Raw genomic sequence first — 22,942 nt, forward strand, 5'->3', positions numbered from 1 at the left:
TGATCCCATGTAGTCTTCCACCTTCCTTCAGATTTCTGGGTCTTTTTTCACGTTCCTTCTATTCAAATCAGTAAGCGGGGTAAGCCAAGTGTATTTGGCAGCAACATTTTAACTTATTGTGTTGAATGTTACATAAATACTATAATTTCAAGGCACATGCAAAGTGGATTCTTGTTCAGATTAAATAATATCACATTAGCACAGTAGCACTTCAGTGCCTGTTCTATTTTTTGGCGAAACAAAGTTACCCTTCAATTCTCCATAATACAAATACCGATTAACCAGGTAGGACACACACTTATTTTCTCTGCTGGGAAGGCTTGAGATGACAGTTGCTATAGCAACCATACATACGAGGATTTGAGAGTTGTGAGGATTTCAATACAACATTTGCTGGAGTTTTATGCTGTTGGGTGGTTGAGGAAATCGGGCTTTGAGGCTCATTTGGAGCACAACTTTGAATCTGGCATAGTGGGAGCACACGAAGGATTGTGAGCTGTAGCTTTCTTCTAAAGAAATGTAATTTATCACCCTTTGAAATGAATAGCTTTAAATAATGCTAACATTTATTCTTTATAATGCCCCTGCTTTCCAAAACAGAAATGAAGACTGGTTCTAATAACAGTGGCTGCTTAGAACTTTATAACTGCAGATATTAATTTCTCTCGCTGTTCTGCAGTAGAGTTCGCCTACAGCTGTATTATGTTTTCAGGAGCTGTGAGGATCTGCTGTGAGGATCTGAAGTTCTTAACTTCATCCAGCATCAGGTCTGAGGAATGTGTGGGGTTTCATGCAGCCTCGCAGCCCTGCAGTGCCGTGGGCCGGGGCTGTCCTGCAGTGAGCCCAAGCTGCTGGCTGCTGGCCTCAGCCCAAATGGGACCCTGGCCCCATAGAAGGCAAATGACTTGTTCTTTGGAACGTGTTCCCTGATGTTGTGCTGCCCTGCGATGTGGGGCTGCAGGGCTGCGCTGGTGCAGCCTGGTGTTGCTGCAGAACTTCTTGGAACTGCGTGGATCAGGAAACAGTGACTGTCAGGAACATAGCTCCATGTGCTTACAGGTCCTTCACGAGCTTGAATTCTCACTTATTCCTGGAGCTATCTGGTGGTATTCTGGATTTCTGTCAGCAACCATTTTGTGTAGTATTCAGCCAACCAAAGGTGTTAATGTTTCGGAAGTGAGTACAATGATAACAGCAATACCAGTTCCCTTTGCACAGAAGCCTGAAGCGTCCAACAGACGGATTGAGGACCCATGGGGTAGAAGCGTTGCGTCGGCCGTTCTGCAGCAGTTTGCACAGCACTCAGCCCTACAGTTCAGGGCAGGCGGTTGGGTGTCGTTCTGTGTTCATCACAGGGATGTGCCCCGTGCCCCCTGTGGTTGTATCACCCACTCACTGGAGCAGCATCCATCGGAAAGCTTGCAGGATTCCAACCAGTCCGAAAACAACCACCCACCCGGGATTTGGCCAGCATTTGACACCCGTGCTCTTCAGAGGCATCTTCAGTGTCTGGAAGAACAAAGAAATACTGGCTGTAAACGTGTCCAAAAGCACTCATGTACCCACGTCTGCAGCACGCGCCGATCAGGGCTCTTCCAGAAGGATCCTCTGTGCCCCTGCAGCACCTCCTCCAGCCCAGAGCTTCTGCCCAGGTCTGCAGCTGCTCAGCCAAGGCCATGGAGGCCATGCAGGCAGTGAGCGCTCGTCTGCTGCCTGGGCTTGTAAGGCTGCTGGTAAAGCTGGGTAGCAGAAGACATGCACACTGTGGGTGAAATAAGGGATGATTAAAGCAATTAGATCTTTCTCAGAAGGCCGTAAATTAATGGCAATTATGATTCTTGAAACAACAGGAGCAGAAGGTATGTCTACCATTGATCTGTTTTATCACATTTGCTGCATTGTAATGCTCCTTTAATGTTAATATGTACTTTTGTAGTAAAATCTAATTGAAAACACTGAGCAGGCAGAGCCCAAGGCCACAATCATGTTCCACATAATTACCTGAGGAGGAGGGTGTACATCTGCAATGAAGGGATGCCACCAACCGTTAGCCAGGCAGAAGCAGTGCAGTCCTCGTGTTCATGCATGTACAGTAATAGCCTTACAGGAACATATAGGTGAGTGCTAAAAGATAATTAACAATCAATTCATTTTGTGAAATTGTCGCAAAATTGGAACAGGTATCTTCATAATGGAGTAATAATACTACTTTTAAATTTGCATGTGGCTGTCTCGTAGTGGAGATGTATTCATTTAAGCAGGAATTACTTGAAGTTTGCAGCCCTGCGGTGGTTCTGCAGTCACCAAGGGACTCTTTGAAGCCTGCGAGCATGCTGCTTTGATGTCTGATGTGGAAAGTGAGGGATCTCTTCACTGTGATAATTCTAGCCTTTTCCATTCCCTTCTGTGATGAGAACAGAGAAAAAAATCTCATTGGGAAGATGAAAAAATAAATGGAAGTCGGGAAGGAGCGTGAGTTTGGAGGCGAGGGAAATGCCCTGACCCCCCACTGGACAGCCACCGCTGTCCTGTGCTGCCCCAGTGAGCAGGAGCACAGTGCTGCAGGGCTGCTGCTTGGCGCTGCATTGGGACTGCTGGAGGAGACCAAAACCCAATAGAGATGGAAGCACCCTCTCCTTGAAGAGAGCCCCAGTTCCCTGCAGAGAGCTCCTGGAGAGCAGCTCACAGCAGTGGCTGCTGCATGTACAGTGCTGCACAGAGGTTCTGGAGGCAAAACCACAAATGAAGAATTTCACTGGCACCTGGGGGAGAACCTTTCTTCCACCCTGCTAGCACAGCCACGGGCAGCTGAAGCACTCACCGAGTTACTGAACTGGGAGCCAAACCCAGCTCCTCCTCCTCTCCAGTCTGCATTCAGTTTTGCTCCATTAGCCATCAGGAATGACAAACCTGGGCTCTCCTGATCACTGCGGCTGTGGTCCCCCCATGTCCCAGCACTGCTGGGGCTGGGTGGCTCCGTGCTGTGGGTGCTGGGTGCTGCACGTCCTGTAAGCGTGGGCAAGCACTGGGCTTGTTTCCAGCAAGTGCTGGGCAAAGTGTAGAAGGGAGGGTATCTTCTCATTCTGTGATTTCTAGTGCAAATTTAACTGGCTAAAAAGCAACGTAATTTTGAAAGGGAAAAGCATGTGGGTGTTTAATGCATAGTGTCGACATGTACTTTTTTGGTTCTTTTTTTTGTTCTTTCTGTATTTTAATAGAAAACGTAGAGCTGCCAAGAGAGTTTTACATATGAAAAGCAATCTCTGCACATGCCCGTATCTGTGTTATGCAACAGTTTCTATCTGCAGTACAAACTGACAACACCTCAGCGAGGAATAATTGCAGCTCCATTGAGTCCAGCAGAGCAATTACTTTGTTGACGAAACTTTTCTCTTTGCTTGTGCTTTGATATCTCCGCAATGTCAAACTCACTTGCACTGACAACATAATCCTTCCTGCAGAGCCGTTGCTCTGACCGTGCAACTGCTCCTTGGCATCACGCGGGGTGCTTGCAGCACCTGGGAGTGCCCTGCTTCGGGTTGTGCCAGCGTTGGGTCACGTCGGGCATCAGGAAACATTTCTTCTTGGAAAGAGAGGTCAGGCACTGGCATAGGCTGCCCACAGAGGTAGGGAAGATGCTGTGGTTTCCCTGAGATGTTGCTGTATTCCTGCAACGCTGATTCTCGTGCGTGGTTTTGCGGAGCCTTGTTTCATGGTCTCAGTGGATGAGTTGGGACTCTACACAGAGGTCTTTCCCGTGCTGAACTCCAGGGTTTTTGGCACTCTCTAGGTCTGTGCTGTGATAGAGCAGTTTGATTTCTTCTGTAGAAACCTTTGTTTGCCATTAATGCCCCTTCCCTCTGAATAAGAGTTAATCAACTCTCCAGAAAAATCCCACAGATCGTGGCTGATGCTGTGAGCTGAACACTGGGAACTGAAGTGTCACTTTGTGAGAGCAGATCATAACCAGCTTCTGAACCCCTCGGGTATTGTAGAAACATAATAATGTTATTTTGAGTCAGAAATAATGGCTGCTGATTCCAAGCTCATCCAGGGACAAAAAGAAAACCATGACGGGCTTATTCAGTACAACATAAGCCATGCAGATGTTTCTCAATTTTCTTGCTGAACTTGTATGCAGGAGTCAAACCACTTGAGCAGAAAGAATGGGTCCTTAAGTACTTTTGTCACTGTGTGTGAATGGGTTATGAAAGCAGCATGTGCAGGGGTGCTCAATCAAGGACCCTTGTCAGCAGGGCACGGAGCAGCCTCGCTTACTGCCCTCGTGTGGGTGACCGGTTCAGAGCTGCTTTTCTTCTGTTTATTTGGAAATGAGCAGAAGCAGAATGGGAGCAGGAGGCCCAAAGCTCGGCTCAGTCCCAGGTCACGGGGACTGGTGAGGAGGTGCCCCGCATAGCCAAGCAAAGCCTCTGCCGATGGAGAAGATTGTTGCAGTTTGTTTTAAATAGAGTCCTCTAACAGAAATGTCAGGTCCTCTGCGCACACCAGCGGCTAAATATAGCTGGGTTTGCAGAGTGGAAGCAAACAGTTCTTCTTGAAGGCGCGTTTTTAGTCTTGCATGGCTGCTTTAACGCAAGGCCAAAAAGTAGGTTTCACTGTACGTAAGAAATGCTTGCACAAGTATTGACCTGAAGGATTTATTTGTTGTTTTAAATGGCTTAAGCAGGCATGTAATAATAATAAAAGTAGAAATTACGGCACTCAGTCAAAGCAATTGCCTTGCATTTTGTCTTTGAGGCATAAACTTAGAAGGTTAAAAAGAAACAAGGAGACCTTGCGTCCCATGTGTACCCCTTCAAAAGTGATTTGGAGCACATTTCTACTTCTACATTTTGAAACAAAGGCTTTTTTGTATGTGTGCTCACATCCCTCACAGACACGGGCTGCGAAGCTCCCTTCTGACTTGCAGCCACGCTGCCCCTCGTCCCTGTCCCCCACCCTCCTGGGGTGGTGCTGGGTGTACTGAGCAGGACCCAAGCTGGCACCAGCCCCAATGGCTTTGTAGGTAGCTCCAGAAGTGTGTTGTGCGGTCGGTGCAGCATAGAGTGGCTGGGAGCTGTCAGTGGGGGCTGGTACCCTATGACAAATGCAGAGTGTCTCTTAGAGAAGGGGCTTAGTCTGCCACTGCCAAAGGAGGGCCGCCTGCAAGGGTGCAGAAGAGCAGCTGCTTGTGTTGTGCGAGACAGGAGATGAATTGGGAGAAAAAAAGGAAACCTTGGGGAATAGATTGTAAGGAAACTGTTTCTGTGCTGTTGTTTTCCCTGTTAAGGAAGGGACCATGCTGGGAAGGTGCTGTGCTTGATGGAAGAGGGGCTGTGGTTTGGCTGCAGTGTTCCCTTCTGCACTGAGTTGGCTTGGTGTCGTTTCCATCCTAAACTTTCCTATTGCTAATGTGCCATCTTTGTGTTGTGGCAGTGACTAATGATCCAAATGTTTTCCTTCCCAAACTGAATAGTGGAGTTGGGCAAGTGTTTGCCTGCAGCTGGAACTTACCCTGCGAGCTCTAGTGGTATAAAACAGTATTCATGAGACAAGGTCCCTTTTCTGGCAGATATTCCCCAACCAAACCTATGTTGATAGGGTCATCTGCTGTGGCAGGGAGAGCTTGTTGACCTCTTTAATTGCCAAGGTTGTATGAAGGGTTTCTCAGCTTTAGCACTTTGCAGTTAATGATGTCAGGCACTTTAGCACCAGATTATTCATTCTGTGTTGGCATTTGGCCTTTAAATGGCTGACATGTCTGTGGCGACAAAACCCAGGCTGGGGAAATGAGGTGAAACTCATATTTACAAAGATGTTTTCCGCTCAGCCCTAACTGTCTGTCTTGTACCGCTAATTGCCCATTAAATGCAATCCACTCAGCCATTAACCACCTTCTGCTGGAGCGGGAAACCCCAGGTTTCACCCTGCCTGTGCCCCTGAGTCATACAGTCCCGCTGATTAAGTAATGTTCATTCTGTGTTTATAGCAACTAAAAAAATAATGTATGTGTTGTACTTTTAATATCTCACGTTCACACGATCTCCGTTGCTTTATACTTAGGGACGGAGACGCTTATTTTAAAGAATGTAGAGGGAGTAGGAGGACAAAATACGAGATGAACAATATGCTGTCGTCTTCCTCTTATTCTGTGATTTGCATTTTCAACATCAGAGCAACCTGGAGTACTTAATGGAGACAACTGAATAAGATTTGAAGGCAATAGGGCTCTTTTTAGTGGAGGAACGGCTCCTGCTAAGAACGTAACTAGCAACAATACTTCAGCAGTAAACTGAGGAGTAAAATGCATTTAAAAGCTTAAAACTAGACTGCATTAGGAGATGGTAACAGGAAAATCAATTAGTGCAGGCAAGGTGGTCAGTGCTCAAAGCGTGATTACAGCTGGAGAGGGCATTGTTGGAGCTGGTGTCAGCAAGCGGATGAGATTTGTTCTGGTACCTTAATTGGAGCACTAGGGAAGTTCAAGTGGGAAGATGGAGTGTTTTGATTCTCCAGAACTTCAGAATCAATGTAGTTTTAGCTCATTTTATTGACTGGAGGATGAGATCTGTTAATGACTCCAGATGGAAAGGAAGGCCATGCCGACAGCCAGCCGCCTCCAACCGGGGCTGAGCAAGACGTGCTGGGGAGGAAATAGGGGACAGCATGGCTGGGAGAGGGGAGGACTCACTGCTGGACACAGCCACAGTGCCTGCTGAGTGCAGGGAGCAGGAGGTGGGACGTGGAGGCAGTCTGTTAGGGCAAGCTTCCCTGGGGGCTGCGCGGCTTGATTTGATTGCAATCATGCACAGAGAAATTCCTCCTCGTAATGCTCCGTGTCCCTTGGGCTGCTGGCTGAGGCTTCGCTTTGCACAAATGCAGCCTTGTTCTTGCTGGCTTCCTTGTGGCTTCATCATGAGCGATAAGGGAACCGCCAGATCCTCAGCGTTTATTTCTTGATGCCTAGGAAGGGGTAGGAGGCAGTAAATACATCTCAGTTGAGAATAAAGACAGGTATGCTGTGAATACAGCAATAGATAGAGGCATAGGATGGCTTAAGTTGGAAGGGATCCCAAAGGTTATCTGTATAAATCTGCATAATAATTTTAATGTAAAACGTTTAATAAAGTATAGATGTAGAACTGGCTCCTTGGGTCATTAACTTTTGTCAGACCATGACTAGTTAAACGTCAGCTGCATTGGCTTCAGACTCGAGTTGTTGTTATCCTTTAATATTCCTGATTGCTTTCTGTGCAAGTACCCCAAAGGAAACTGCAGGTATGGAGCACTAAATAACTCCTGGCAATTTGTAATGCTGTCTCAGAGGTGTGAAGCATTGGAGTCCATTTCTGAGTTAATTCAGAGCTGGTAATGAGGAATTGTGAGCTGTTGTGCAGCAGCACAGCACACAGTGTCACCTCGTTAGACTCTATTGGAAAATGGTTTGGCTATTGCTGTAAGCTGTCGTTGCAGCATTAAATGAGACAGAGATTCAGTTTATCGCCTTAATGAAATAAGTGCCGTATTTGCTAATTAGGAGTGGAAGCTCTTGGTGTTGTGATTTGGTTCACAGGCAAGGATGTCTCCTAACTGCCCACCAGCACGGGGGGTTGTGGGATGAAACTCCTCAGCTCCTAAAATGATTGGCTGCTTGTAATGAAGTCTCAAATAAACAAGCACCGAAATCATCTTCTGTTCCAGGATTACCCATTCCCAGTTTAACCTAACAATAAATGCCCATCTGTGAGCTGTGGAAACTCAAGGATTGCATAAGCCACAAACAAGCTTGCCCCATCCATGAGTTATGATGGATTTAGCAGTTGCCATGCCAACAGTTTGTTCTAATTGAGATACATTAGTAGCAACAAGGCTTGGATGGCTCAAGTTAATTGGATGCAAACTTGGACGGCGATGAAATAATAGATAAATTTAACACCAACCAGTGCACTCCTGTAAAATGTGAACGATTTGTCTTCAAAAAATTGCAAAGCATTTCTGTGTCCTTGACGAGTGGTTTGCAGCCCGTATCCCTGCAGCAGGGATGGTTCAGGTTGGATATTAGGAGGAAGTTCTTCACCCAGAGGGTGGTGAGGCACTGGCACAGGCTGCCCAAGGAGGCTGTGGATGCCCCATCCCTGCAGGCATTCAAGGCCAGGCTGGATGTGGCTCTGGGCAGCCTGGGCTGCTGGTTGGTGACCTGCACACAGCAGGGGGTTGGAATTGGATGAGCACTGTGCTCCTTTGCAACCCAGGCCATTCTGTGATTCTATGCTATGAGCTGGAGAGCAGGACAGCCACTGCGCTGCGTTTGGAACAGGGGATTGGGGTGGGGATGGCTGACAGGCCTTACTGTCCTGTCAGGAAGACGTGTTACAGTCACAAAGAGCACAGCCTTGCTTTCAGAAAACGCTGAAGTTTGCATTGTAGAGCCTCCCGTCCTGCAGCACGTTCACCCTGCTCCGCTTCTCTTTGCCCTTGGGTGCTTTTGAGCACTCAGACCACACCAAAATAGAAATGCATCCTTGAGTAACTAACAGAAAAGGAAAACGTGTAACTTTTTAATGAGGAGTTGTCTTTCTTCATGTGCAAGAGTTTAAATTCCTAAGGACAGCTGGTCTGCGATGAAGGCTTTGCTGCCATAGCTTGCCCTCCTCTGACTCCAACCATTCTTTCTGCGGCTCTAAAACACTCAGTTTACATTTGAGCTTCAGAAAGCAAAATAATTCTGATAGTAATCAATAAATCTGGACCCAATAGAAGTAACTGGCTGGCTAGAATTGCAGGGTGCTTTTTGTGCTTGACTGCAAGTGTTAGATCCCAAACCAGCACCCAGCTGTGCAGTCGCGCAACCCCATGTGCAGCACTGTGATAATGTTAAATGGAGAGGACGCTCCCAGCAACAGCAAGTTTGGTTCTAAGTAGCAAAAGCAATATGTAAATACGCTGTTTTAAATAATAATTACATTATAATCTAAAAAGTCAACCAGAAGCTGGCTTGCTTTTATATGTATATATATATATATGTAACAGTGTGCTCTAATAATCACTGTTTGTTCTACTCTCTGAAGGTCTTAAAAGAAACATCAGATGAGTAAGATTAGCCCTTTTCTGCCCCTGCACTCTGCTGACACCATTTTGCACTTTGAATTCCCCTGAAGGTCTCTAAGCAGAATTAGATCTCATTTTATATGCAAAATATATGGAATCTGTTTTCAATATAGTTGAACTTTGCTGACATTGAATGATTCCCATAGGCTTTTTTTGAGCTTACAGTAGGGCCACAGCAATGGAGGGAACCCAAGATGACCACATTTAGCACAGAAAGAGCAGTGCTGCTGGCACAGTTCAGTTCTTTGGTGTGTTAGAGGAGCAGGGCGTTTCTCCTGGGATGGCTTTGAGGTTTTGCACACCGGTTGTTCTCATGTAGAATAATCCTTATTGCTTTCACATCCCACATGGAAGCCATTAGTGGGGACCTTCCTCATCTCTCAGGTGGAGACTGCTCTGAGAGAGCTGTGGGGATGAAACCAGCATTCGCACTGAGTAGATGCTCCCAGAAATAGATAGCCTGGAGAAGGAGTTGAATAAGATGTCAATAAGATTATGAGAAATCAATTTAGCCAGAAAATGTTAGCAGGTGAAGAAGTTGGCGTGGTGAAGTGCCCAGTGGCAGCATAGCACGGCAGGACGGCATCGAACTGCATGTAGCTTCCTGCAGTACCACCAAGCTGTGTGCTCAGTCATGGCTCACCATGGTGTACAGATGTGGCTCCCAGCTGTGGAGGAGAATGGGGCCTTGCTCTTCTGGGAGGGCTGGAGGACTTTGTTTGGCGGTGTGATGGTTTGGGTACGTCGGGGCATCAAGGAGGTTCAGCTGCTGAAAAGTGAATGCGAAGGGAATCTATTAACTAGGCTGTCTCAGAAAAAGAGCAATTTTATTTCAGAAGATGCCTTCCAACAGGGTGGAAGTGACGGGATATAAATAAAACATTCATACGGCTGGAGTGGGGAAGACAAAATTGAAGGTGAAAGGCCAGAAAAAAACTTGAAGCTTGCTCTGTAAAATGAATCTTCTGCGTGGAGTCCTGCTTTTCATTAGGAGCATAGCATGGGCTGAAATAGCATTTATTTTTTTCCTTGTTAAGCCCGAGCTGACAGCTGGGGAAGATGTAGGCTCACAGAGCAGGACTGGCTCAGGTGCTGTGTGCATGTTGTCCCAGCAGCTCCATGCAGCACCGAGAAGAGGGAGAAATGTGTGGTGGGCAGAGCTCCTCTGCAGGGCTGCCAGGGTTGGCCCTTCTGAGGGAGCTGCTGCTTGGCTCTTGGTGGTTTCCTTCTGTTTTGCAATATTAACTTACTAATGTGTGATTATAAACCTATAAAAATGCCCGCATTTATTTTGAATTATAAATTTTATTTTTGGAAGAGCTAAATGGATGAAATGAGAGGGCTGTCTGCCTTTGTAATGTAAGGCTTGGCTCATTTACCATCCACTAAAATTAAAGAAAACTGCAAAGCCCAAAATGGTTAATAGTATATAATAGGGGGAAGCCATCAGGGCATTTGCACCTCCCTGATTTCCAAGCTGTGAATAATTTTGGCAGCGTTCCCCAGCACTGCCAAGGCAGAGCAGCAGCGTGCTCTCAGCTGCACCTGCAGACATTGCATTGCCATGACAACGTGGTGCAAAAACTTGAGCTGCTGTGCGTGTCAGCAGCGTGGCAGAGGAGCCGGCCTGCGCTGTGCCACAACTGCCCGCACAAATAAGAGCACATGGAGCAAAAAGAGCCAACCTGGCTGCTCACAGCCGTGGCAGAGGCTCCTCGCATCTCCACGTTTCCATCCCCTTTCCTTAGAGGCCGGCCCTTCAGTTCCATTGAGGCCATTCTGACCGCATCTCCCCTGCAGCTCCATGCAGTGCACCGCCGGGCAGCAGCAGGGTGTGCAGGCAGAGCTGTGCCCAGGGCAGGGCGTGCAGCACCCCTCATTGCTCCTGGCACTGTCAGTGTGTGTGCAGACTGCCTGAGAGGAAGGTCACTAGAAGTTTTACTGAATAAATGCATACTTCTGTGCTGCTAGACAGCTCGCTCTCAATTGAGAAGATCTGTCTGTAAATAAAGGTCAGTTGGTTACTGTTTCACATTTATTTGTGCTTTTTGCATAGAGAAAGAAACAGTGCAGGAAAATGCTTTAAGGAAAAAACAGTTTTTCCAGCCTGGCTGCTGCAGGGGAGAACGAAGCAGGCTGTGCTCTGGTTGCTGTGAATAGGATACCCATGGCACCTTGCCTCTGCATTCTACCCATACATAGCTGCTGTGTCGTTCCTGGGGCTCTACCAGCACCACAATGCTAAAACTGTCTGGTTTGGCTTTTTATATGATATACTATCTGTATAGCCTCAACCCAAGTCAGTGCCACTTGGACAAACATTTTTGCTTCGCCAGGAAAAGGTAACCTTTAAGAAGACACAACAATTAGCAAGTAAATCTCTTTTGTTCTGCAGTTTAAATTTGTAGAATTATAGAAATATCTGCATTGTTGGTGTGTTTCAGTGGTTGTTTGAGGTCATTTCTCTGTTCCGTCAGTTTGCATTCCCTTGTGCACCCAGCCCTACTTCAAGCAGACTGGAAGCTGCAGCTCCATCGCATGGCCTCGGGCAGCTGAGGCTTTGGAAAGCTGTGTTTGTTTGTTCAGAGTACACTCAGTACATGGCCCAGTACCCAGGTGCCAGTTTGTGGTACGGTTTCCTTCATCTGTTTTCTCCACGTGCCCAAGCCCCAGTTCAGGCTGCTGGCACTGCGCCGTTGCAGGGCAGGCTCCTCCATGGCCGTGCTGGGTGCTTCCTCTTGCCATGCTCTGCAGCTTTCTCTGTGTTTCCTCCACGCCTTATTTGTTTTTCTCCAGAGGGAAAGACCCCCGCAGTGTGGGGAGATGCACAGCCTGACATCTCAGGTTTTCCTGGCAAGTAACAAATGCCAGCACCTCTCTGGTCTGATAGAGACCTGTGCTGAGAACATTTGAATTCTCAGACTGGGGATGGTAGATGTTTGCCCTACCATGCTGTCAGGGCAGAATCTAAAGAATCTTAAATTGTTTTTCAAGGAGAACGTATTTTTTTTTTCCTTTTCTTAACATATGAATTAGCACGTATGAATTGTGTCCTGGATAACTGCAGAGTGAATTCCAGAGAGCAAGGCAGCTGGTCCAAGTGGCAGCGTTCCTTAAGGCTGCTTTATTACACAGGGATATTTATGAGGGTCATAATATTTTTAGTTTCCTGGTCCGTTTGCCCATTTATGTATTTGCTTATGCACACATTAGCTTACTGTTCATTTCTATAATCGATACCTTTCACTCGATACTCACTCTTGCTTATTCCTTCATAAAACAGAAATGGAATCGACTTGAAGGCAATTGACCTAAGTTTATTTTCTATCCTAGAATACGTTAATAATTTAAGAAGAAATGTGAAATAGCTTTGCCTCGTGTTCATTTAGCAACTATTAGGTGAAGCAGGATTGTAGCTGCGGCCAGGCAGTCTGCTCGCTGCGGACAGGAGCAGTGCTGGCTCCCTCAGGTGTTTCTGAGAGGTTCAGGTTGCACCCCGCTCCTTTCTGGGGCTCTGGCTTCCTGCTGGCTTGCCAGCCTTTCTTTGAGTTCTTTGTGCCACTTCCACAAACATTCTCTCGAAGGCTGAAAGCAGGAGTTGGTGATGTGGGAAACTGCAGGTGTTAGGCTGCTTTAAATCATCAGTTCGTGGCTGATGTTGGCACCTCAAATGCCAACCCCTGCATGGAGGTGCAAAGGGTTTGTGTGTGCCCCGAGATATTGGTGCTGCTGGGCAGTACCTGCAGGTGTGCATCACAGGTGTGTTAGGCAGAGGTCCCCTCCTGCAGTCAGTGTCCTCTGCTTATTTTGTTTGGAGTTTCGGAGTATCACGTGTTGTTTTTTCCCCTTGCATTGAATAATTCAGTAGTCGAAGTGAGTAAAATTAAAGATTTCTAGACTAGTAGCATCTGGAGTATAAGAAGGATAGCAGAATCTATTTCATTTGAACTCTAATCTCTGGTCATGTATAAAATGAATAAAATGCAATAAGAGTGAAGAAATGTGATTTATACCAGCAGCCGAAGCCTGGCGCTGAATACCCTAAAATGCCAAGATTGTGTGTCAGTCAATTTGGGAGTGCAGCAGTGAGGAATGAAACGAAGCCTTTCTCCGATGATGTAATCTTCAGAAAAAATGACATGACAAATTATCTCTAACTCCAAAAAGCTAAGTGCTCAGTCACTGGGGGAGGGAAAAGCCATTGTTTTAATAATAGAAACGGGGGACATACATTGCTTTGTGTTTGTCTCTTTTGTGATACTTACTGTACTGCTATTATCATGAATGTCAAGCAGGGGACACTAGACAGTTCTGAGGATTGATAATGGGTTCCTGAGCTGTTTGTGCCTGCCTGTGCTTGAAAGCTGCCCAACCAGGCTGTGGCTGTTGGTTGTTATTACCTGGAGGCTGTGCAGTGACTGCAGCTGAGCAGCTTGGTCCCTGTGCTGGGTTCCAGAAGCAGAGCACGAGGACACATCCTATCTCAGTGCTGGATGCACACGGAGGACCCTGCTCCAAGCATCACTATTTTGCACAAAGTTTGCTTTGCTTCTTTCCTTCTATGCCAAATCCCTGCTTCAGAGATGACGACATTCAAAACTGTCATGAGGTCAGAGGATGCCGTGGTTCCAGGGAGTCCCAAATTCAAAATCACTTTAATCTTCTATTGACTTGGGGCCATCGCTGCTTGTTTCTTGGCTTAGCAACTCCTGAAGGTTCTGAGCAGTTCGTGGGCATCTTCGTTGTGTCTGTAAGTGACACAGAGGTAAAGCAGATTCCTTTCTCCAGCAGATGTCCAATCCCTGCAGTACGTACTGTGTGAACTATCTGATTTGTGGGATTGTCTTTGATGCTACTTCAATTTCTCTTTTAGCCATGTGATGTCCTTTGAAAGCAGCAACATCCCTTGCCTTCATTGCTCAGTCCAATTATCTGAATAATTTAATTTCCTTCTAGATAAGCTCCTAGAGTTTCTCTCAAAGGAGGGAGAGACAAAATTCCTCCTTCATCTGCATAGTAACCCTCAGAGCAAGTGCCTTAGCATTTAGTATTTGGAATTATCATTCAAGTTACAGATATAATCCATAAATATTTTTTCTGATGCGTGCAAATTTCTTGCATAAGGAAATTCCTTTTATAAGGGAACAAGCTGTATAAAATAATTGACACAAATAGCTGAAACATATTGGAAATATTTGTATTTACTTCATCTTTGCTCTGCCTGTTTGGTCATGAAATGCAAGCTGAAAAGCTAGATGTGTCGGGTGCTCTGATTTAGGACATGAAAATTTAAGTTGGTTTTGGCAGTGTGACATCAGAAGGAGCAGTTCTATAGTGGGAGCAGAGGGAACTGGAAATTGGTGCTTCTGGAACATGCTTTGCTATGTGGTCTGCCTTGCACTTGGCCTTTGCAGGAGGAAATCCATCAGAATATAACCTCAGTTTTCCCTTTGACACGCAAAACCATGGCAAATTTTAATCTAGCCCAGAAGAAGAGCAGGTCTGGGCAGTAACCTGGTATTATTTACAGTCCTGGAAGGCAGCACTTACAGACGTAACTCTTGGAGGGAGTTCTGCTCGTGTTTGCTTGCCTGGGACAACAGAATGTTGTCATTCCATGTGGCACGTGTTGTGCAGAGCAGGTTCCCCTGTGGAGATGGAGCTGATGAGGTGAGGGTGCTTTGCACACAGCACACAGGGCTCCGCTTGTTTCCTGGGGCAGATAATGACAACTTCTGTTTTCTGCTTCTGATTCTTCAAATCTGGTCTCTGTTCTCATCTCCCATCCCATTCTTGTGGTAGGAGCAGTGGCTGTCTCCAGCCGAGTGCGTGGTTGAAGCTCACCAGGCCCATGATGTTTGTTATATGGTGATCTGTCATTACTGTGATAGTTCATACGAAACTCCAAAGTTCTATTTAATGAAGGATAAACAAACAGATCATGTTCAATATTTTTTTAAGTTAAAACAAAGCAAACAGAAGAGTGTGATTTCTATTCATGTCCTTCTTTGCAAACAATAATTTTTTAAAAAAGAACAAGACTTAAAAGACTGTTGGAAGAAAGTTGTCTTGAACTGCCCTGACAAAAATGAATCTTCAGATTTTTGAGGGTGCCATCCTGCTTGCAGCCCATTAGGGGCTGGGGCTGATGAAGCAGACAGGTGCTGCTGTGCTCATGTGAGCTCTTGTTTGCTGAGGGCAGGCAGATGGCTGATCAGCTCTTTCTAGAGTGAGATATGGTTGTTATTGGCATGTGGAAAAGTAATTTGAGGAGCTGCTTTCCAAACTTCAATCTTCCCTTTCGTACCTCCTAAGGGATTGTGATGCTATGCTGTGAATCCTTTGCTGTTACTGTGGAGTTCTGTTTTTCAGTTCCACTGAAATACACCTGCAAGGTTAATCAGCAGCTGTATCTGACCTACCAGAAGTAACTCTGTGAGATGTTCAGAAAAAGCAATCAGGCACTGACACAGGCACTGCTATGGGCTGCCCGGGGAGTGCTGGGGTCACCATCCCCAGAGGTGTTCCAGAGCTGTGGGCGTGTGGCACTGAGGGACGCGGTCAGGGGGCATGGAGGAGTGAGGTGGACGTAGGTCTGGGGATGCTGGAGGTCTTTTCCAGCCTAAATGACCCTATGAAGAACACTTAACTTAACAACCCCACTGTGCTCGTTGCTGAAAGTCACCCAGCCCTGGGTCTGCTGTAAGCAGGAGTGCGTGCTTCCCATCAGGAGCACAGAGCTCCTCTCCAAGCTGCAGAACAAACGTGGTTTTCAGCTTGGAAATCAAGTTGAAAAGAAAGAAAACATGCTTACCTCATCGCCACTTAATTCTGCTTCAGTCCATTTAATGTCAGTTGAACTGTCATAGCCGCAAGTGTGTTGCATATTTCTGTACAGTGTATATAAATGTAGGGGATGTAGAAGTCGATGGGCACTGAGTGCCAGAGCCCCACCTGCTAGTGAGTGGCCTGCAGAAGGGCATTTCAGGTTGATTCTGTAAAATTAAAGACCTTCTAATCTTGCAGTCCGTGAGGCCAGGAATGGAGATGGCCTACAGCAAGGATCACCTGCCTCATTTCTAGGCTTCTTAAATCAAGACACAGCACAGAAAGTCTCCTTTTCTTGAAGTTGCAGTAAGTAGGAGTGGAGGTTCCTCGCAGAGAGCTCCATCTGCAGAGCTGCTGCACTGCATACCTCCAGCACCGCCAGCACACGGCTGTTCCAGCCGAGCCCCCAGTGCTGCCAGCCTGCAGAACACAGAGTGGGTAAAGGGAAATCTTCTGACACTGAAATCCCATCATTTTCTCCAGTGTCACCTTTCACATAATTACCAAGCAGAGAATTTATAATTAGATGGTGTGACTGATTCTGTGACACTCACATAGACGTTTCGCAAAGGCTATTTGCGTGCCTTGCTATTTTGTACTGTAATAACTGCAATCAGCATAACTACTATGATTTGTTTATCAAACGTCCCCTGGGTAGCATCCGTTGTCGTTTGTAGAAGTTGAGCACCACAATTTACATAGCGTTCCTGTGCCACGCTGCTGAGGTGCTGAAGCTCCACTGATGCTCATAGAGCAGAAGGGCTTCTCTGTGCTCTGTGCACGAATGGGTGCAGCTGTTGGCCTCTCTTTCCAACACCACCTAGTGTCCTTCCTGCTCAAATAAGGGTAAGTTAGTTTTCCTCTAATGGTCAACAGCGTCGCAATCGGTTGGGTTCATGAAGTTGTGAAATTCTGTAAAACAAAGGAAGAGTTGAATCTTCACAGCAGGGATCAAAAGGTGCCGTTGCTGAGCAGTGGAAATGACAGGTTGAAGAGTGATGGGACAAGAGTACGTTCAGTGAGCTCCCACCCAGTATTGAGGCTGTGCTGCTGGCTGTGTGGTGCTCAGCCAGTGGTATTGAGCCCAGGCAGCTTACAGCACTGCATGGCTTGGTGTCACAGCGCCTGGCATTGTCACACGTACCGAGCACTGGGCTGTGCGTGTGTCCCACTGACAAAATAATCAAAGGCAACAAAGTGTGATGAGCTGCTGGCATGGTGTGGGTTATGCTAATAGCATTAGGAGCAGGAGGTTGCAGTGGAGGGCACACGCTGTGGTCCCCATCTCATCTGTCCGATCCCCCCTGCAATGGCCAATCTCTGCTCCCTGCATCCGTGACAGATGTTTGCCACTTTTGTTGAAAAAGCGATCCTCCTGGAAAGTCACCGGGGGATGCCAGAACCTGCTGCCCACAAGGCTTTGTTGCTGTTGTGGCTTTTTTTTCTTTTCCCTCAAAATGATGTTAGCCCGAAAGAAGGGCAAACCACTTGCCCTGAGCGCTGCTAAAGCCTTCTAATCTGGGAAAAGAGATTGGGTGGGGCTTTTTTCAAGCTGCTCTGTTCTCTAAAGGGCACTGCTAAACGACAGCTTCAGCAGGTTATGATGCTCAAAGGGGTGGGAATGGAGGCAGAGTCCTGCAAGTCACCAGCGTGCAGCGCAGTGCGGTGTCTGCAGCTGAGCTGCCGTGTGCCTGTGTCTGCCTGGAGGGGCTGCCTTTCCCTGAGGCGCTCATCCATCAGTCCCACCAGGGAGCTGGGGCTGCCGATGGTGCTCTCCTGCACCAACACGGTTTTAGGGGTTCTCTGCCACCGTTGTTTCTCTGCAGTGACGTCTGCCCTCGGTCCTGACTGCTGGGTGAGGTGCAAACGGCCACAGCTCATCAGGAGAGAGAGGACACTGGTTCTTTCTATGCAAAGAACAAAACTTCCAGTGAGTAAAAAGCATCTCGGCTTCGTTTAATTTGCCTTTAAAATGCCCTGCTGCCTTTGGTGCAGAAAGGGGCGTTAGGCACTAAAATGTCTGAGAACATTTGCATTCAAGTCTTTTTGCTTTCCGTATTTTTGCAGACACGTCATGCAGTGGGAGCTAATCCTGGTTTTTATTAAGAGATGTTTCTTGTCCTTATGTCTGTGTAACGTAATGTAAGGGATGAGCTGAAATCTTCACATGACCTGGAAGTCTTCCGGGACATTTATAAACTGCCTACTTCATATGTAAGAACGTTTGTTTTAATTCCCATATAAAAGTGAGATAAATTGGTTTGTGATAACACAAGCCCAGAAATATCTGAAGTTACCCATTTATTTCCATATTGCAAAATAACACCGTTCACTGCTTAATTACAATGCTGAGTTAGATAAAAGGAACTCTTGCTCCTGATTAGACTATGAGTGCAAAGAATTAGCCTACAAAAAGTACTGCCAACTGCTAAAAAGTCTTTTCTAAGGAATGCTGCTATCAGTTCAGCGATCATGGCCCAGCAATGCAAACCTGGACTGCATTAGTGCAGACTGACAGGCCTGGTCCTGTGGTGCTTCGCTTCTGAGATCCATTCTCACTCATACAAAATTGTCCACTGATATTTTTTGCACTATATAAATTGCTGGTTCTTAGATGGGTATTTTTGAGACCAGTCTGATTTTCTTTCAAGGTTTTTAGGGTAATTTTCATCATTTGCATGAATAGAGCAAGAATCTGCAAAATACCGAAATCTAAAATTCAAATGGGAATCCTTTATGTAAAATAGATGATAAGAGCTAGGTGTCTCTGCATGTGAATGATATCCTTAGGGCTTCCTTTTCTCCAGTGCAGCGCTTCAAAGTCTGATGCACTGGTAGCTGTAACGGCAGTGTGTTTAACACCAGGTTGGAATCCATCAGAAATGAGAGCCTGCCTGGGAAGGATGCGAGGGAGCGACCCCCGGGTGGCTTTGTCCTCATGGTGTAGCAAATGTAGCTTCAAACCTCGATGGAATTGGGCTTGCAGACCAAAAGCACCACTTTAGGAAGCTTTGGTTTCTGCTGGAAGCACTCAGCTCAGCCCTAGTTCTCGTTCACTTCAAGTTAGAACCTCCCTTGCTGAATCTGCTTCTTAATTTCTTAATTTCATCTCCAGTTTGGAAACCGGGTTTCACTCGCCATCTATAAAAGGTACGTATGAGTTATCAGACCTGCATTGTTGGTTAAATCTCATTCTTTGTATTTTAAATCACCAATTTGCATTCATCTAAAATGCTTTCAGAGAATTTATCAGAAGAAGCGAAATAAGAAATGAAATAGTTTCGTGTAAACTGCATTTTTATGTTTGACTGGTAAAGCCACAAAGCAGAGATAAAATACATAAAACTAAGGTTCTGCATAATAAGCATATCTCTTAGTTTCCCTTATCTTTATAAAGCTCCCATTTGTCATGAGAAGCATTATGCGTCACTCATCCTGCCTTGTTCTACAAAAGCTCTTTTCTCGCTCTCCTTTTATCTCCCATCGGCGATTCCCAGGCAGGAGCCTTTGCTGGCACACTGCTGCAGAGGACCCCACTGCTGGGATAACAGCAGGCTGACCTTCTGTCCCATAGCAGCATGGGGAAATGGTGCTCAGCACCTGCACGCACCCTGTTAGGAGGCTCCAGGCACACATGGCGATGGCAGCAGCCCTGCAGGGTGGGAGCACTGGGGAAGTCACAGTGGGAGCCCAGACATGGAGCAGCCCATGGGGAATGGCTGAGGGATGCTGCAGCCACACTGCTGAGCTCCAGCACCCTCAGCTGAGCACACAGCCCAGCAGCCATGGCTGAGCAGCACTTCCCAAGGAGCGGGGCAGAGTGCTTCTCTCAGAGCATGGTGTTCTGTTCCCAAAAAGAGGTGTTGGCATCACATCTCAAAGCAAACAGCTGCTCCAGGATGCAGACAGTGCCTGGCAAAGGTAACAAATACTTCTCTTGCTGAGGATCCGTTTGAAACCTTCTTGGTGTGTAGTGCTTTTCAAAGTAGCTCCTGCTCAGCTGCGTGTCTCCTTTCTGAAGGCTCCAGTGCTGTCACACTGTGGGTATGGCAGCTGCTGCTCCTCACTCTGTGCTGACACAACACCAGGTCACATTGCTGGCCTGTTTGTCAAAGCTCCTACGGGGAGCAGTTGGCAGAGAGGCGGAAGGAGAAATAGGAGCTGAGTGGATAAAGTTGGCAGTCCAACACAGAGGTGGTGTTTTTGCCTGCAGAACACGGTGTGTTATGCTGCAGTGCTCAGCCAGCAGCTTTATTTTGTCCTCCAGTGGTCCAAATTCCTGCTTTCTCTGTAAGGATTCTTATGTTCTCCAGGGAAGCGAGGTTGCCAAACATCACTGTGTGTTTTTCACGACATGGCTGCATGGTGGGACTTGGCCCAGCACTGCTTCACAGGGTGGGATGGGATTTGTCCTAACGTTCCAGCACTGACAAAATTCTGATCACATCAGAGCCATTCCCTTCTGATAATGAGTACAGAAATGTTGAGAAGGCACTGCAGTCTTTGCTTGTGTGCTTTGGTATAGAGAGACGTCGTGCACAGCACATTTCTTATGTTTTCTGTAGGCACCTTAGTGCTTCTAGTGGTTGTCTTAATCAGTCTGATAGCAGCAGTTATGGAGATATAACAGCAAGTCCAGAAACATTCATATTTTTCCAAGTGCGGAACTTTGGAAGTATCTGAGCAGGGTCAGCGTTTTCCTGTGCCGTTGTATTTATTTATTGAGCTCTTCCAGCAGAAATGCAAACTGATTAGCACTGAATAGCAGGAGAAGAGAAAATAGTGTTCTGAAGGAATTGCCCACAGTGTGTATTATCTTTTGCACGTGAATGGATGTACCATATATTTACCTTTTGAGCAGGATCTGCAGAGAGTTTACTTCTTCTTTCAGCTCCTTTGCACCTGTATTGTGCTGTCTCTGTGCCTTTTAACTCACAATAATCGTTATAGTTCACTTATCAAGTGTTTCCTCTAAAAGGTAATTAAAAAAAGAAAGGCTTTTCTGCTTTCTGTGTTTGCAGAGTACACTTGGCAATCCTTGTGTTCCTTTGAATACTCATCTCATGAGAGCAGCTGATCTCCAGCTTGCACATACACAAGCTTTTCATACTAAACATAGCTGAGCATTGGGAGCACACAAATCACTGTGTATTGTCTGCACAGTTATTTCAATGAACAGAATTAAAGCATACTAAAAATAATTTAAAAAACCTTCCTTCCTTGTTTTTTTACGGCAAGTTTTTACTAACCCATATTATTATGGATTTAATGCTCTTCTTTTATAACTTGGGGTAGACGTAAGTTGCAGTTTATACCAGTTTTATTGAAATCCACATCTGTTCTTCGTTCTGTAAGTGGAAGGAAGCTGTGAGTGTGTGAGAGGGGTTGTGTTGGTGCAGGCACTGAAGTTCTGCGGTAGCTGCTGGCTGCTGCACGTCACAGCAGTTTGCAGCGCAGTTCTTGGCTCACGCATATTTGGGTCGAGCTCATTAAAAAAGCGATTTAAAAAGAAGAGTAGTTTGTATGGTTAACAAGGTCAGCGTGCCGTGTTACAGCCCCAGAGCACCCATGTGAATGCTGAGAAGCCCAATGGGTCGGAGCAGCCCTGCTGGGGCCGTGCTGCCGTGAGCCCAGGGCTGTAGCCCACGTTCTGCTGTAAGCGCTGCGCCTGCTGCCCTGTCTGGTCTGTAACAGTGCCTCATGTGTTCTGTCTCCTAGCTCTACATACAAACTACCACACTTACAATATCCATGAACCTAAGTGCTTCAGTGGCCCTGGGGATGCTTTACATGCCGAAAGTGTACATCATCATCTTCCACCCCGAGCTCAACGTGCAGAAGCGGAAGCGCAGCTTCAAGGCCGTGGTGACGGCCGCCACCATGTCGTCCCGGCTCTCACACAAGCCCAGCGACAGGCCCAACGGCGAGGCCAAGACGGAGCTCTGCGAGAACGTGGACCCCAACAGTGAGTACTCAGCTCTGCTTCGTGCCGTGCGCGCGTTAGAGACCTTGAGCAGCGCCGGAGTCCTGGGGAATCCGTGCCGTTTGCCCTTTGCATTTCAAGACTTTTGATGGCCCAGCTTCGGTTTGCGCGAATTTCTCTCTTTCCTCCTCGCTTTTTGAGTCGTGCCGGTTGGCAGCACGTGAGGGAACCTCCTCCTTCCCCTCCTCTGTGCCAGCGCCCTCAGGTGCCGCAGCACCTCCAGCCTGTGCCACAGCAAACCCTGCAGGCTGGGAGGAGGGACAGGCACTGAGCTCAGTGGGAGCCCCGTTAACCTGAGATACAATTATGGCTCCTGCAAAGTTTCTTTGCCAGAATCTTCACCATCCTTGAAGGCTCCCATGTACGGGCTTGATCCGGTCCTGTAAAACCGAATGCAAATTTTGTCACTGATTTAAAAGGAAAACAGATCAAAAAGATGCTGCCAATTTCCTCAATGCCTGTACTATGGTATACTGTAGCACAAAATTACATACTGAGGCCATCATATATTTGATTTCCATTTGAATCTGGAGGGAGCTGAGGAAGGAGACAGCTGCACAACTTTGCAGCATAGTGGAAAGGTTTGGGCACGTCTGCAGTTTTTATGAAAACCAGATCTGAATGTGGAGGAATGCCCTCTGCCTGCCTGTGATCCGTTTATCCATTTGCTGATGCAATTTCTGCCACTTCTTGTCTATTAAACTGCTGTCTGAATATCTGCCTCAAAGCAGAAACTCTGCTGTCAAAGCAAAGTGGGAGCAGCCAGCAAATTATTGTCACGGCACTTTTCCTCCCTGTATTCACCCCTGCATGTTGTTTCTGCAATGCCTTATCATACAGGTATGCTCACTTGGTGGATGGATTGCCCCTGCCCTGCACCCAGCCCACGGCAGGGGTTGGAACTCTGATCTTTAAGGTCCCTTCCAACCCCATCCGCTCTATGATTCTATGAAACCATATTTTGACTGGAAAAAAAAGAATCTGCCTTCAGTAACTGTGAACTGTCTCACAGTTCTGGCAGAA

The 22,942-nt window shown here is 46.7% G+C and overlaps 2 protein-coding genes across 3 annotated transcripts in view; one reads left to right on the top strand and one right to left on the bottom strand.

Moving 5' to 3' along the window:
- OXTR (oxytocin receptor) overlaps positions 1–22,942 on the bottom strand; it is a 465,983-nt gene that overhangs the window by 227,947 nt on the left and 215,094 nt on the right. The window lies entirely within an intron of this gene.
- The window catches only part of GRM7 (glutamate metabotropic receptor 7), a 219,935-nt gene that overhangs the window by 171,605 nt on the left and 25,388 nt on the right, over positions 1–22,942 (top strand). For both annotated transcript variants that reach the window (XM_052678345.1, XM_052678346.1), the window contains exon 9: positions 21,655–21,901. In XM_052678345.1, coding sequence (XP_052534305.1) covers positions 21,655–21,901 — 247 coding nt within the window. The remainder of the gene's footprint in view (positions 1–21,654; positions 21,902–22,942) is intronic.

The sequence above is a fragment of the Tympanuchus pallidicinctus genome, unplaced genomic scaffold (assembly GCF_026119805.1).
Source record: "Tympanuchus pallidicinctus isolate F22 unplaced genomic scaffold, pur_lepc_1.0 scaffold17, whole genome shotgun sequence".
Lineage (NCBI taxonomy): Eukaryota > Metazoa > Chordata > Aves > Galliformes > Phasianidae > Tympanuchus > Tympanuchus pallidicinctus.